The sequence below is a fragment of the Lemur catta genome, chromosome 1 (assembly GCF_020740605.2).
Source record: "Lemur catta isolate mLemCat1 chromosome 1, mLemCat1.pri, whole genome shotgun sequence".
NCBI lineage: Eukaryota > Metazoa > Chordata > Mammalia > Primates > Lemuridae > Lemur > Lemur catta.
Genome location: NC_059128.1, coordinates 111668125 through 111683169, shown reverse-complemented (window position 1 = coordinate 111683169; position 15045 = coordinate 111668125). Strand labels below are relative to the sequence as shown.

General features: G+C 59.8%; 3 protein-coding genes across 3 annotated transcripts; 2 read left to right on the top strand and 1 right to left on the bottom strand.

Annotated features, from left to right (window-relative positions):
• Positions 1-2217: 2217 nt before the first annotated feature.
• PCP2 (Purkinje cell protein 2) lies at positions 2218-3566 on the top strand. Its single transcript, XM_045547406.1, has 4 exons — positions 2218-2260; positions 2360-2474; positions 2680-2804; positions 3378-3566. The coding sequence occupies exons 1-4, from the start codon at positions 2258-2260 to the stop codon at positions 3495-3497; spliced, it is 363 nt and encodes a 120-aa protein (XP_045403362.1). The 5' UTR covers positions 2218-2257; the 3' UTR covers positions 3498-3566.
• Positions 3561-5136, bottom strand: LOC123635332 (protein PET100 homolog, mitochondrial). The gene is made up of 4 exons (XM_045547419.1): positions 5031-5136; positions 4245-4331; positions 4044-4076; positions 3561-3713 (listed from the first exon to the last, which is right to left on the bottom strand). The coding sequence occupies exons 1-4, from the start codon at positions 5055-5057 to the stop codon at positions 3630-3632; spliced, it is 231 nt and encodes a 76-aa protein (XP_045403375.1). The 5' UTR covers positions 5058-5136; the 3' UTR covers positions 3561-3629.
• A 171-nt stretch (positions 5137-5307) lies between these two features.
• XAB2 (XPA binding protein 2) lies at positions 5308-14114 on the top strand. The gene is made up of 19 exons (XM_045547394.1): positions 5308-5414; positions 6605-6753; positions 6842-6965; positions 7247-7444; positions 8232-8366; positions 8472-8636; positions 9706-9850; positions 10274-10425; positions 10679-10798; positions 10907-11038; positions 11138-11269; positions 11350-11463; positions 12432-12594; positions 12692-12882; positions 13049-13171; positions 13255-13426; positions 13577-13706; positions 13798-13907; positions 14000-14114. The coding sequence occupies exons 1-19, from the start codon at positions 5364-5366 to the stop codon at positions 14059-14061; spliced, it is 2568 nt and encodes an 855-aa protein (XP_045403350.1). The 5' UTR covers positions 5308-5363; the 3' UTR covers positions 14062-14114.
• Positions 14115-15045: the final 931 nt, after the last annotated feature.

Here is a 15045-nt window from a genome sequence, read left to right as displayed (position 1 = left end):
TTCAGAATGTGACCTTATTTGGAAATAGGGTTACTGTAGATATTAGTTAGAACTAGGCCATACTGGAGTAGGGTGGGCCCCTAATCCTATGACTGGTATCCTTATAAGATGGCCATGTCTGCCTGATTCTGTGAAGGTGGTTTAAAAAAAAGCTATGCCTGTAATCCCAGCACTCTGGGAGGCTGAGGTGGGAGGATCACTTGAGCTCAGGAGTTCGAGACCAGCCTGAGCAAGAGTGAGACCCCATCTCTACTAAAAATAGGAAAATTAGCTGAGCATAGTGGCGCTTGCCTACAAGCTACTTGGGAGGCTGAGGCAGGAAGATTGCTTGAGCCCAGGAGTTTGAGCTTGCAGTGAGCTACAATGGCACCACTGCACCTTACCTGGGGCAACAGAATGAGACTGTCTCAAAAAAAAAAAAAAAGAATTAGCCATATGAAGACAGGGACACAGAGGGAGCGTGCCATGTGATCACAGAGGCAAAGACTGAAGAGTTGCAGCAACAAGCCAAGGAACACCAAGGACCCTAGGCAAAGGCAAGGAAGTACCCTGAAACCTACAGGGTTTCTGCCAACACCTTGAGTTCAGGCTTCCAGCTTCCAGAACTTTGACACAGTAAATTTCTGCTGTTTTAAAAAGCCATCCAGTCTTTCTTTGGCACTTTGTTGCGGCAGCCCTAGGAAATGGATACAACCCATGAGGAACAGGACATCTCCTTGGCGTGGAGGTAGAGGGTGTGACCATGGGTCTTCGTGGGGTGGTGGAGTCTGGGGCAGGGCTGGTGATAGCGCAGCCCATTTATTCTGCAAAGAAACTTCTGCCTGGTTTTGTGGAAGGCATCTTGAGGAGGGGATGGGGACTCCCCAGTGGCATCCCCTCCTAGGGAACTGAGGGAAAGGCACAGCAGCTCAAGAGAGGAAACAGGAACCTCCTCTCCTCCCCGCCTGCCTCCCTCCCTGGGAGTGTTGCCTCCCGTTCCCATGCAGGGCTGGGGTGATGGGTCAGAGACAGCTCAACTTAGCACTTGGGTGGCTCGGGGACAGGAGATCTCAGACTTTCTTGTCTCAGGGCCTGAGGTGGGCAACCAGGCCCCAGGGACAGTGAGCAGGAGGAAAGGTGGCCAGAAGAGCCTTTGAATCACTGCCAATGACACAGAGCTGGTCCTAGGCTGGCTGGTGGTGCCCAAGGAGGGTGCAGAGAGGAAGGGAGGGAGGAAGGGAGGGAGGGAGGGGTCCTGGGCCCCAGCTTCCTCTTCCCCTGCCCACTGCAGGTGGCAACTGGCCTTCCAGTAGGAGGAGACCACAGGCACCAGTGGGGGGACCTGGGTGGCTGGGAGGGGATCATCCTGCACTGGTTCCCACTGGTGGGCTGCACTGGGTAGAGCTGGCCACTGCTCTACCCTGTCGGCCTGTCTTCTCCAACCGTCAGGACACTGCTCTGGCCTCCTGGGACAGCCCACCTGAGAGTCCCTGGGGCCTAATTGCTGCTGGGCCCAGCAACGTCCAAACCCAGGTCACCCTGTCCCCTACCCCCATGCCAGACCCAGTATCGTTGCGGGCAAACAATTATCTGGATCATCTTTATGGGGCTTAAGCTTGGGTGGGAGCAGATGGGGCATGAGCTGGGGATTTGAGGCTGGGGGGGTGAATCCACACCCCCACGTCCTGGTCATTTAAAAGGCCCTCTCTGGCACGGGGCCGGGGCAGAGGCCGCAGAAAAGTGGACAGAGCCCAGGGGCAATGACAGACCAAGAAGAGAAGGCAGAGGAGGGGGGCTCGGCCCTCTTCGCCAAGGTGAGAGGGCCTCACCCTGCCCCCAGTTCCTCAAGATCCCAGAGCCTATGATTGCCAAGATGAATTAGTTTGTAGGGCACCTAATTACTGAGCCAGTCTCCTAGGACCCCCTGACCCAGTTGCTACCAAAGGAAGGGGCTGGTGGGCTTGAGTGTCTGCATGGCCGGCCCCGGCCCCAGGGCAGAGGGCAGGGCTTTAGGTGCTGACCCTGTGAGACGGAGCATGCTGGGACTTGGGGGCGGGGGGCCTGGGCCGTTTCCCTGGAGTGAGTCCCAGCTCTCAGGCCACCCACCCCGCAGGCCCCAATCTAGGACGGCAGGACACTGGCCCTGAAGCCTGTCCCCTGGGGCGGCACCACGTGAGGCAGCACTGCTTGCTGGGGCCCCGGGGTGGGGGCCAGGATTGGGAAGGAGACTCATGTCTCATTTGGAGCAGCTCTGCAGAGCAGATCGGCAGCAGGCACCATGGTGAGAGCTGAGGGGCCGAGTCGGAGGTGGCCGGCTGGGAGGGCAGGGGAAGGGTCCCCGAGCTGAAGGGCCAACTAGACCAAGTGGGTCTGTCCCCAGGAGGGCTCCCCGGACCAGGAGGGCTTCTTCAACCTGCTGAGCCACGTACAGGGTGATCGGATCGAGGCGCAGCGCTGTTCACTGCAGGGAGGGCCGGGCCAGACCACCGGGAGCCGTGAGCATGGGCATGAGGGTGCCATCTGGGGAAATGGGGCAGGAGTGTGCAGGGCGAGTGACCATCTGGGGGGCCCTGAGGGCAAGGGGTGAGGGAGATGACCATGCATCCTGCAGGTGAGGGGCTGGGTATGGCGGCCCCAGCCAGGCTGTGTCCTCTCGCATCTGCCTATGTGTCCATCTCCATGTGCCTCTGCTCTATGCAGAGGGTGGCCCCACGCCCGAGATGGACAGCCTCATGGACATGGTGGCCAGTACCCAGGGTCGCCGCATGGATGACCAACGTGTGACAGTCAGCAGTCTGCCTGGCTTCCAGCCTGTGGGCCCCAAGGTAGGTGATATTCTCCCAGTGCTGAGCAGAGACCCGCCAGGCAGCCCATCCCAGCCAGGAGTGAGCAGGGCCTGCCCCCACCTCTGTCCACCACGTCCATGACCCATGGACATGCCCTTGACTTCGGATGGGAGGGGCCTGAGGTCATGCAGGAGCCATGCAAGTCTCAGAGCTGTGGCCGGAACTCATGGCTCCTGCCCCCACATCTGTGAGATGCAGGACGCTGGGACTTGGGGGAGGCTCTTGGGCCATTTCCCTGGTTTGGGGGAGGCTGAAGGGAGAGAAGAGGACCCATTCCTGGGAAGACACCCCCAGAGAGGAGGACACGTGAGCTCACATGAAGAACACATCTGCACAATCACGTGTGTTGTATCACACGTATTTATGCACAGCTTGCGTTCTGATCGAGACCCCAGTGAGAGCCCCAAGGCCAGCCACCTCACACTCAAATACCATCCTAAGTAGCGGGTAATGAAGGTTAAGATGGATGAATGTGGGATATGGGTCCACACCTGCACCCTCTCTGCAAGGTTTGCGTCACCTCTGGCTTTGCTGACCCTTCTTCATCCACAGGACGGAGTGCAGAAACGAGCTGGGACCCTCAGCCCCCAACCCCTGCTCACTCCTCAGGACCCGACCGCTCTCAGCTTCCGTCGGAACAGCAGCCCCCAGCCGCAAACACAAGCCCCCTGAGGGCCTGAGCCATCCTGGGCCCCACTCGGCCCCCGAAAGCAGACAATAAAACACTCCCATGAGTAAAAAGAAACTGAGTACGTGTTATTTCATTGGAGAGGAGGGTAGCTAGGATTCAAGCACTTGGAGGGCTCAGGAGTTCTGCTGGGCAACTCGAAGGAACTTCTCCTCCTGCTGCTTCCGCATCCTTTCTTTGAATTCTTCTATCTCTTGGCGCTGGTGGTGGGGAATCGGGTGGGACAGGAAGGAAGGAGGGGGCATACACCTCAGGGCCTGGACCCCTGTCCCACTACCCTGGGCCCTGCTTCCCCAGAGCACAGCTTCAGAGTTCAGTGTCTACACTGGAAGCCCCATGCTAATTACAACCAGGATCCAAGTGGGCTCAACTTCATTCTTCAGGGAGAAGGCAACAAGGAAACAAAAATGCTCCTCTGCTCTCAGTTCTCTACTCATGGCTGAGGGTAAAATTTTCATTTGAAACCCACCATGGCCAAGGGGATCCAGCCTCCTCCATCCCTCTAGTGGGAAGAAGAATAGATCACTTACCTGGCCCTCCTTCTCAGGTGGCCACAGCTCCCTCTGTGGGGACAAAGTCACAGCTGGGGGCACAAGCCAGGTGCCTGCAGAGCCCCACACTCAGGGTAGGGTCAGCTCATGGGAGGCAGACATTGGTACTCAGCAGACTGGTTCCCCACACCCTCCCCCACTCCCTGGACTGAACCTGTGAACACTCTCCTTAATGCCCACCTTGCGCAGTATGACGTAGTCCTCAAACCACTCGGCCTGATTTGAAATCCAGAACATAGCCACAGGGAAAGCGAGGTAGAGTGTCATCTGGAAAGGCAGAGGACGGGGGAGCAGAGCCAGGGATGTGCACTCCAACAATGTGCAGAAGTTGCTCAGAGCTTGGAGGACCCATCCTCCTGGGGAGCCCAGGAGCACCCTAGAACACCCACTAAGGGTACAGAAGCCTCACACCTTAAAACCTAGCCCCCCAAATCCAGGAGGCCTTATTCCTAAAAGCCCCTCAAAGCTAGGAGTCTCTGTCTCAAAGAAAGACACACACGTACCACCCCCGGTAGCACAAGAACACCTACTACAATCAAGACACCTCCTCCAGACCTCAACACCCACCCCCGTAATCAGATGCCCCCAACAAGCCCAGGAGGCCTCATTCTTCAAGTCTACTCCCCTAAGTCTAGAAGTCTCCCTGTCTGAGACACCCACCCACTCACCATGCACCCGAGAGCTCCCCGAGGATCCGAAGCCTTTCTTCTTAGAGCTCCCTCGTCAGCTCACCCCTCTCAGAGGCCCTTCCTCAGTACAGCCTTCTCAGAGCCCCCAAACCCAGAAGCTCCACTCCGAGAGGCCCCTCCTCTGGGTTTCCAACCGTAAAGGTCCCTCTCAAATCTCAAGAGCTTTCTTCCCAGAGCGCCACCCTCTTTCGAGTCCTCCCTCTTCACAGCCTCTTCCGCAGATCCAGGAAGAGCCCCTGCCCAGCCTCCCAACCCACTCACGCCCGGGTTCACTGACCCGAAACACCTCCAGCTTCACCCCCATTTCGCTTCTCCGGGTTTACAAAGCCACTTCCGCCCAAAGTCGACCCTCTAGCAAGACAGCAGCTCATTGGTGTTTCGCGGACTCCACTGCTGAAGCTGATTGGCTGATGAACCCCAGGATGACGTCATCTTCTTTGCCTCCTCCCTGCTTCCGTTCGCGGGCGTCTTCTAAACGAAAGTCAACAGCGCGGGCCGCGCAGTAGGAAGGATTCAGCCAATAGGAAACGGGCATGGCATGGGGGGGCGGGTCTTCGGTAGGAGACCTCATAAGCCCGCGACTCTAGTCTGTACCTGGACGTCCAGGAAAATGGTGGTGATGGCGCGTCTCTCGCGGGCCGAGCGGCCGGACCTTGTCTTCGTAAGTCCACGGCGGAGCTGAGGGTGGCGCGTGTGGGCGCATTGAGACCTGGACGCTGCAGGGGATTGGGGCCAGGTCACTCAGTGGATTTAGGTCGAAACTGCCCCAGGCCAAGGGGTGGGGAAACCTAACGGGCCAGAAGCCGGCTGGTGATGTCCGCACTGGGGTGGCCAGGGTGTCGCACCTGGTGGACTGAGTAAAGAGCTGCTGTCGAGTTTAAGGGCCTGGCGTCCCAGGCCAGGGGGCAGAGATGGGGACGCGCGGGGAATGGAAGAGAAGAGAGGTCGCGTATGTGAATCTTGACAGGTAAAAACCTTGTGTCTGAAATAAAGGCATGGTGACCGGGCCTTTCTGGCTTCTGGCGTAAAGGCTTGGTGTTCTGTCTAGGTCAGGTCTGTAGCATTATAGTTTCTGGGTAAAGTCCTGGTGTCTGGGCTAAAAGAACTTTGATGACAAGGAGCTTGTCAGGCAATTGCCAGTGGGATTCCAAAAAGCCGAGGACGTGGTGTCTGCATTAGGGACCTGGCATCTTCAGATTTTTGGTGTCCAGGGTTAAAGGCATGATGTCTAGTCTGTTACTTTCCTTCTGAGGTGAAGGCCTAGCCTCCAAGTTCTGGGGCAGAGTTGAGCTAGACTCTGGCTAATGGGATCTGGAGGGGTCAGTGGCCTGGTATCTGGGCCTGAGGGCCCTGGTGGCTGAGGTAAAGTTCTGGTCATCTGGGTCTGGGGCGGTGATGGGTCATGTGGTGGCATTGGGAGGCTGAGGTGCCAAAGGCCTGGTGTGTAGGAAGAGGTATGTTTTAAAGAGGTCTGGTGTCCAGGGCAGAGGCCTGTCATCTGGACCAGGGCCCTGGTGTCTGTGGAGTCTGCTGATCTGGGCCAGAGAGTGGGCGGTAGGATTTTGAGCTCCAAAGCCTAACGTCCAGGTGATGCAGGCTCATGTCTGTCCTGGAACCGTAATGACTGAGAGAAGTCTGATAATCTGGGTATGATTGTGGGCAGGTGAATTCTGAGGGATAAAGGTCTGGATTACTGTCCTGGTGTGTGGTGACCTGGCTGCCATGGTGGGCAGTGGGATGTGGAATCCGGGCAAAAGTCTGGATTTTTGGCTGGAGCCCCAGTAGTGGAGTGATGTTGCACTCAGGCTCTGAGGGTAGGTCTCTCTTCTCCCCCTTCCCTGGCCCCGGCAGGAGGAAGAGGACCTCCCCTATGAGGAGGAAATCATGCGGAACCAGTTCTCAGTCAAATGCTGGCTCCGCTACATCGAGTTCAAACAGGGTGCCCCGAAGCCCAGGCTCAATCAGCTGTATGAGCGGGCACTTAAGCTGCTGCCCTGCAGGTAGGAACGGCTCCAGCTGCCCTGCCCTTGTGGGTTCCGGGGGTCCATAAAGCTGACCAATCAGTGTCTGTCCCATCCTATTCCCTAGCTATAAACTCTGGTACCGCTACCTGAAGGCACGGCGGGCACAGGTGAAGCATCGCTGTGTGACTGACCCTGCCTATGAAGATGTCAACAACTGCCATGAGAGAGCCTTTGTGTTCATGCACAAGGTGGGGGCTGGGCGAGGAGATGAGAGGGAAGGTGGGGCTCAGTCCACGGAGGTGGGCCAGACAGGGGGGCTGGGCACAGCATGGGAAGGGTAGAGGGTTGCGGTCCTGTTTCCTCTGTGCACGAGAGATTGGGTTGGACTCAGTCCTGGAGTTGGGGGTTCTGGGTCCTGCTGCATTTATGTGGAAGTCCCTGGAGTGGCTCGGCCATAGGACATCTAATGTCTGTGTCCAAGCCATGGAGCCCACAACTCAGACCCGGCTGCCTCTCCCTCTACCCCCAGATGCCCCGTCTATGGTTGGATTATTGCCAGTTCCTGATGGACCAGGGGCGTGTCACACACACCCGCCGTACCTTCGACCGTGCCCTCCGGGCACTGCCCATCACGCAGCACTCTCGCATCTGGCCCTTGTACCTGCGCTTCCTGCGCTCACACCCACTGCCCGAGACAGCCGTTCGAGGCTACCGGCGCTTCCTCAAGGTAAGCCCAGCAGGTGGCCCAGTTCCCCAAGTTGGAGTTTCCAGAAACTGGCTCACTGGGACACCAGCCCTGTGTGGGATGTCACTCAACAGACAGGACGTGGGAAGATACACAAGCTTGGTTTGTGATTTGTGTCTTTATTTTCCAAATAGTTTGCATGTGTTTCACATCAGGCATAAAGACGGGGTGGTATGGACAAGACAGTGCCTGCCTGCGTGGAGCTTTAGGTGGACAGACACACACTCACTGCCCGCATAAACCAGAATAAACTGCAGCCGTGGTGAGGGCAGGAGTGAGAGATGGGCAGAGCTATGGGAACATATGACAGGCAAGGCTGAGAGTGGAGGTGCCAGCTGGGCGGGGACGAGGTGCAGTTTGCTCCAACTTGTATCTGTTGTACATAGGGAAACCCTTAGCACAGTGTACTTTGCGTGGGTTAGGGGGTTGTGGTGGAAGCAAGGCCTGGCCTGTGCAGGCCGGACCACTAGAGTCTAAAACAGACCAGTTGGGACTGGCGTTTGGCCAGTGGGGTTGAACCTAAATGAAGTCTAAGTCGAGACTAGTCAGGGCTAAGGTTGGACCTGTGGGGTCAAGGCTGGACCAGTGGGGCCAAGGCTGGACCTGTGGGAGTCAAGGCTAACCTAAAAGGGCCAAGGCTGGGTCAGCAGGGCTGGCTCTTGGCCCAGGACAGTGGCAGAGGGGTGGCAGGAGGCCCAGAGCCACTGAGTCGGGAGGGGGCATGGCCCTGCTGCCCCACTGACTGCCGGCGGGATGGGTTGGTCCCCAGCTGAGCCCCGAGAGTGCAGAGGAGTACATTGAGTACCTCAAGTCGAGTGACCGGCTGGATGAGGCTGCACAGCGCCTGGCCACCGTGGTGAACGATGAGCGTTTCGTGTCCAAGGCTGGCAAGTCCAACTACCAGGTGGGCCTGTGGGGAGATGGGAGCCCAGCAGGGGTGGGGGGTGGCTCCCCCCACTTCAGGACCAAGACTGAGACTCTTCCCTGCCCCCCTGCCCGCACCCTGCAGCTGTGGCACGAGCTATGTGACCTCATCTCCCAGAACCCAGACAAAGTGCAGTCCCTCAATGTGGACGCCATCATCCGCGGGGGCCTCACCCGCTTCACTGACCAGCTGGGGAAGCTCTGGTGCTCTCTGGCTGACTACTACATCCGCAGTGGCCACTTCGAGAAGGTACGCGCTGGCACACAGGCCTCTGGGTACGGGGCAGGGTCTCCCGCCCATACTCAGACGCCGTTTGTGACAGGAGTGCATGTCTACAAGGGTGATTGCTGTCCCAAAGTTGAGGAGAGGCAGGACAGTCCTGCCCACAAGCACACCAGCCTTGGCATCAGCCAGACCTGAGTTCGAGGTCCATACCCCCTGGCTATGTGGTCTGGATCCTGCCAATCCTAGGTGTCCCCGTTTGCAAAATCAGGGTGATACTCACTTCCTGGCCCTTGAAGAATCAGCAGTGATGCTGGCAGAGCACCAAGCAGGTACTTGACATGAGAGCCACTCCTTCAGGGGTTCATGTGTCTATGATTGTCCTTCTCAGCTTGTTCTTGTCATCAAGCTCAGGGGACAGGGGAGTGGGTAGGGCTCTGAGAGTCCCAGAGGGCTGGCTGCAGCTGCTGTGGCCTGAGGGAAGGTGAGTGCCAAGGCAGGGGAGGCTCAGGAGCTGAGGACGTCATGGACAGCTGGGACCCTTGCAGGCTGAGGGGGCGCTGGCCATGCTACTCAGCTGGGGGAGCCACCAGCGGGTCATAAGTCGGTGCACATTTTTCTGGATGCATTTGCCAAAGCTGCGGAGATAGTGGGCCAGGACCAGTCAGGCTGAGAGAAGGGGCCTGAGCTAGGGTGGGTGAGGGGTGGGGGATGGGAGGGCTGGGAGGATGCAAGCCGGAGAAGGAGGTCGGGCAGGCATGAGGGGTGCTTTGGAGCCCTCCATAGATGAGCTAAGGGGAGGGTCCCTGCAGGCTGCACCACTAAGCACTTTAAACACTGGTCTCAGTGAAGCCTTGAGGCGACTCTGTGCAAAGGGCTGTCGCCCACATTTTACTGAGGAGGCCCTGAAGGTCCTGAGATCACTTCAGCAGCACAGGGCAGGTCTGTCCCATGGCTCCATGCTGGGGTCAATGCCCAGAGCCTGTGGTGTTGGGCAGCCCAGCAGCAGTTCCAGTTTAGGGCTGGTGCCCAGGCCACTGCTGCCTGTTCTGCGCATCACTTTCCTCTCACCTCACACCCCCCTTCCCCACCACAGGCTCGGGACGTGTACGAGGAGGCCATCCGGACGGTGATGACCGTGCGGGACTTCACACAGGTGTTCGACAGCTATGCCCAGTTCGAGGAGAGCATGATTGCTGCTAAGATGGAGACCGCCTCGGAGCTAGGGCGCGAGGAGGAGGGTGAGCCTCAGGGAACGGGGGTCAGGTGCTGGTGGGAGAGAGGGGTGGGTGGATGACAGTGGGTGGGGGTAGGGGCATGTCTCAGATGGGGCCAGCCCCAGGTGGCTCAGCCAGGGTCTGACAGGGAGGGATGCTAGGAGGACAGTGGGGGTTTGGGGTCCTGGAGGAGCCAGGACTGGGGACATGGCCAGAGACTAGCAGAGCAGGAGGTCTGAGGGGAACTGCAGGAGTCAGAGCAGTTTCACAGTAGCAGGGACTGGGGGTGAGTCTCAGGTGGACAGCTGGGTGGGCAGTTGATTGGACAGCCAAGCTGAGCCTCTGAGGCCCAGGCACTTGGCGGGTGGCTGGAACAGAGAGAGGGCTGGGAGCCAGGTGGCTACCTGCTGAGGCCTATACCCTCACAAACATGTTTGTGGCTCCCAGATGATGTGGACTTGGAGCTGCGCCTGGCCCGCTTTGAGCAGCTCATCAGCCGGAGGCCTCTTCTCCTCAACAGCGTCTTGCTGCGCCAGAACCCACACCATGTGCACGAGTGGCACAAGCGTGTGGCCCTGCACCAGGGCCGGCCCCGGGAGGTGTGTGAAGGCCGTCCTGACCCTGTCGCTCAGTAGCCAGGCTGCACTCTGGCCCCGCCCCTAGAGACATGGCCCTGCCCTGGCTCCACCCCTCTGTGTGCCTTGCTGCTCCTCTGGCCTCACCCTTCAGAGCGCAGCCCTTGGGGGGGCCCCGCCCCCCTCAGCCACAGGTGACCCCGCCTCCTGGGAATCACTGCTGTGTGGACACCTGCAGGGCTCAGAGTCCAGTCTGACCTCCCTCTCCTGCCCCCAGATCATCAACACATACACGGAGGCTGTGCAGACAGTAGACCCCTTCAAGGCCACAGGCAAGCCCCACACACTATGGGTTGCGTTTGCCAAGTTCTATGAGGACAACGGGCAGCTGGATGATGTGAGTGCCCTGCTGTGTGTGCACGGACACAACTGTGTTTCTGAGCCTTGGTGGTGGGGGCTGTCTGGCGGGCAGGGTCTCAGCCTGGCCTCTGCCCACCCCCGGCAGGCCCGCGTCATCCTGGAGAAGGCCACCAAGGTGAACTTCAAGCAGGTGGATGACCTGGCCAGTGTGTGGTGCCAGTGCGGGGAGCTGGAGCTCCGACACGAGAACTACGACGAGGCCTTGCGGCTGCTGCGGGTAAAAACAAACCCAGGCCAGGGACAGGGGCGGTGGGCTGTGCAGCCAGGGCCTGGGACAGGCCCTGAGCACCGCCCCCTGCTGCCGTCTCCCCTGCAGAAGGCCACGGCACTGCCTGCCCGCCGGGCCGAGTACTTCGACGGCTCGGAGCCTGTGCAGAACCGTGTGTATAAGTCCCTGAAGGTGTGGTCGATGCTCGCCGACCTGGAGGAGAGCCTTGGCACCTTCCAGGTGAGCTTCCTGTGGCCGGTGAGGGACAGGGCCCTGGGCACAGCCCCGGAACGTGCTCCAACCAGCCCCTGTCCCCACAGTCCACCAAGGCCGTGTACGACCGTATCCTGGACCTGCGCATTGCCACACCCCAGATTGTCATCAACTATGCCATGTTCCTGGAGGAGCACAAGTACTTTGAAGAGAGCTTCAAGGTGGGGGGCCAGAGGCAGATGGTCTGGAGGTCCCAGATGGCAGTGTCCCTTCCTCAGGGCCCTCAGGCACTGTAAGAGTTTGATAGGGCCACCGTGACAAGGTACCACAGACGTAGTGGCTTAAACAACAGGGTTTTATTATCTCACAGTGATGGAGGCTGGCAGTGCAAGATCGAGGCATCAGCAGGGTTGGTTTCTTCTGAGGCCAGTCTCCTTGGCTTGCAGACAGCCGCCTTCTACCTGTGTCTTCGTGTCGTCGTCTCTTTGTGCATGTCAGTGTCCAAATTTCATCTTTTGAAAAAGTTGTTAGTCATAATGGATTAGGCCCACCCTAGTGATGTCATTTCTAGTGATCTCATCCTCAAATCCGTCTAAGTTCTGAGGTACTGAGGGTTAAGACTTCAGCATATGAGCATTGGGAGGCACAGCCTGCAGCAGGCACTGAGTCCCACCTCCATGTACATGTATGAGGTGGGGTCAAGGGAGTGTTGGTGCTGGTTGTGCAGGGCATCCCCACCCCCTGCTGCTCAGGTGACAGGTTGTAGGTCTGTGGGGTGTTTTCGTGTCTGTGTGGTGAGGCCCTGTCCCACACCGGAGTGGTTGTGCTTGTGTGGATATAGAGGTCATGCACATACACTTGTGCCGTCCCCTGCCCCTCTGCCTGGGAGCGTGAACCTTCTCCAGGACACTGGGAGCCCATGTCTGCAGAATTCAGGAGCACCCCCGCCTCCACCCATAACGTCACCTACTAGGTGCCAGGCCCTGGGCTTAGTAAGTCCTTCTGCACCCTGGCCTTGGGGTCCTTGCAGGCTGGGAAGCCCAGAAGGGAGGAGTGTACAGGCAGGGCCCTGTATGTGGAGCCCAAGGGAGACCCAGGCAGGGTCCTGACAGATGTCACCCAAGAGCATCCTGGGTGCCAGGTGGTCTCCACCCGCAGACTCATCTACACGACTCCCCTCCTGGGACAGGCGTACGAGCGCGGCATCTCGCTGTTTAAGTGGCCCAATGTGTCCGACATCTGGAGCACCTACCTGACCAAATTCATCGCCCGCTATGGGGGCCGCAAACTGGAGCGGGCGAGGGACCTCTTCGAGCAGGCGCTGGACGGCTGCCCTCCCAAATACGCCAAGAGTGAGGAGGGCAGGCGCGGAGGAGGGCTTGGGAAGGGTCGGCGTGGGCTGGGCCTCTGACTGATCCCGGGCTCACTGTCCTGCCCTCCCTGCCACAGCCCTGTACCTGCTGTACGCGCAGCTGGAGGAGGAATGGGGCCTGGCCCGGCACGCCATGGCTGTGTACGAGCGGGCCACCAGGGCTGTGGAACCTGCCCAGCAGTACGACATGTTCAACATCTACATCAAGCGGGCAGCTGAGATCTACGGAGTCACCCACACCCGTGGCATCTACCAGAAGGCCATCGAGGTGCCTGCCACAGGGGGCCCGGTTTGGGGGCTGATGGTCCCAGGGAGGGGAGGATAGAAGGGGTCCCTGCAGGCAGGAGGGGCTGGAAGGACGGCTGCAGTGTGTTGGGAGCTCTCCAAACTGCCCCAGCCTCATACCCTGGTCTCCCTGACCCCACGGTCACCAGGTCCTGTCGGACGAGCACGCCCGCGAGATGTGTCTGCGGTTCGCGGACATGGAGTGCAAGCTCGGGGAGATCGACCGCGCCCGGGCCATCTACAGCTTCTGCTCCCAGATCTGCGACCCCCGGGTAGGGTCGGATGCCGGGAGGAATGTTGTCGGGGAGCCCATGGCCCAGCTGGCCAGCTCACGCCCCTGCTCTCCGCTCCACAGACAACAGGCGCATTCTGGCAGACGTGGAAGGACTTCGAGGTCCGGCATGGCAATGAGGACACCATCAAGGAGATGCTGCGCATTCGCCGCAGCGTGCAGGCCACGTACAACACGCAAGTCAACTTCATGGCTTCTCAGATGCTCAAGGTGTCGGGCAGCGCCACAGGCACCGGTGAGCAGCTGCCATGGGCCACCTCCAGCCCTGGCCGGGTGCACACTGGGTGCCTCAGCCCTGCCCAGCCGTGGCCTCCTGGGTCTGGAGGAGAACTTGAGGGCTGGGAAGGGCCCCCCATGGCTCTGACCCCTGCCCCCACCCCCGCAGTGTCTGACCTGGCCCCAGGGCAGAGCGGCATGGACGACATGAAGCTGCTGGAGCAGCGGGCGGAGCAGCTGGCAGCCGAGGCCGAGCGGGACCAGCCCCCGCGGGCCCAGAGCAAGATCCTGTTTGTGAGGTGAGGGCCGGGAGGGGGGACAGGCCCCATAGTGGGGGGCACGGAGCCAGGGGAGCGGGGCCTGCTGAGGCAGCACACCCTCCACCCCCAGGAGCGACGCGTCCCGGGAGGAGCTGGCGGAGCTGGCGCAGCAGGTCAACCCCGAGGAGATCCAGCTGGGTGAGGACGAGGACGAGGACGAGATGGACCTGGAGCCCAATGGTGAGGAGCCGGCCCGGCAGGGGCGGGCAACAGGGGGTGGTGACTGGCCCCTGGCCCAGGAGAGTGACCGGCCCTCCCCGCCTCCCCCTCAGAGGTCCGGCTGGAGCAGCAGAGCGTGCCGGCCGCAGTGTTCGGGAGCCTGAAGGAAGACTGACCCTCCCCCACAACACTCCCCCTTCCTGCAATACAGCCCATGTTTGTACGTCATGGTCTTGGCCTTCTTCCTGCCGCCAGGTACCCAGAGGGACTGCCAGCTCAGGAGTGCCCTGGCCCCGTGCCCGGATTGGCTGCTGCGGGAGGTGGGGCAGCCAGGCCCCAGGCCAGATACCCGCCCCACCCTCTCCCCGCAGAGCCAGTTCTGGACGCTGAACGGCCAGTCCCTCTGCCGCCTGGGGCCCCAAAGCAGGTCCTGCCCAGAAGCCTCCTTGAGCCCTGAGCCAGGGGGCATCCGGCCCCCTGACTGCCAGGCAGGGCCTTTCTGCGTCCCCAAGTGCAGCCTCTCCCAGGGTGAGGGGCGCCCACCTCAGAGAGAGCCCTGGAGTCGGGCAGTCCCTGGTTCAGCTCCGTGAACTTCTCAGTGAGGCACTTTCCCTGGAGAGGGGCCACAAGCAGGGCGTGGTCCTTAGTCCTAAGCTCCGGGAAGCCATTAGCGGGCTCTAAGCTATTAAGGGGTTTTAAGCATCAGGAGATATAATCAGATTTGTGCTTCGAACAAGTCACACAGGCTGCTCTGTGGCCAGGAGGCAGCTGGGGACATGGGGAGGCCCAGGCTGGTGGCTTGGACTGTGGGGGGCAGATCACAAGGCTGGAAAGAAGTGAGACAGGTGTCAGGGCTGAGCCCTGCCTCTGAGACAGCCATGGTGGCAACTGGATCCTCAGATGTGGAGCTCAGAGGAAAAGAGACAACCCCTGGCCTAGAGGGGGTGACCATGCCTGGAAACGTAGACAGGCAGCCAGGGAGGCAAGATCGAGCTAAAAGGTGGCCCCAGCCCAAATGCCAGGGAAAACCATCAACAGTGACACAGGAGCGTGAGATCCAGCCAGGGGGTGGCAGAGGCCAGGGAGGGCTGGTCAGAAGCCTCCTGCCCAGGAGGTTGGTTCAGAGGCAGCTGAGAAACATCCCAGCGGGGGGTGGTGG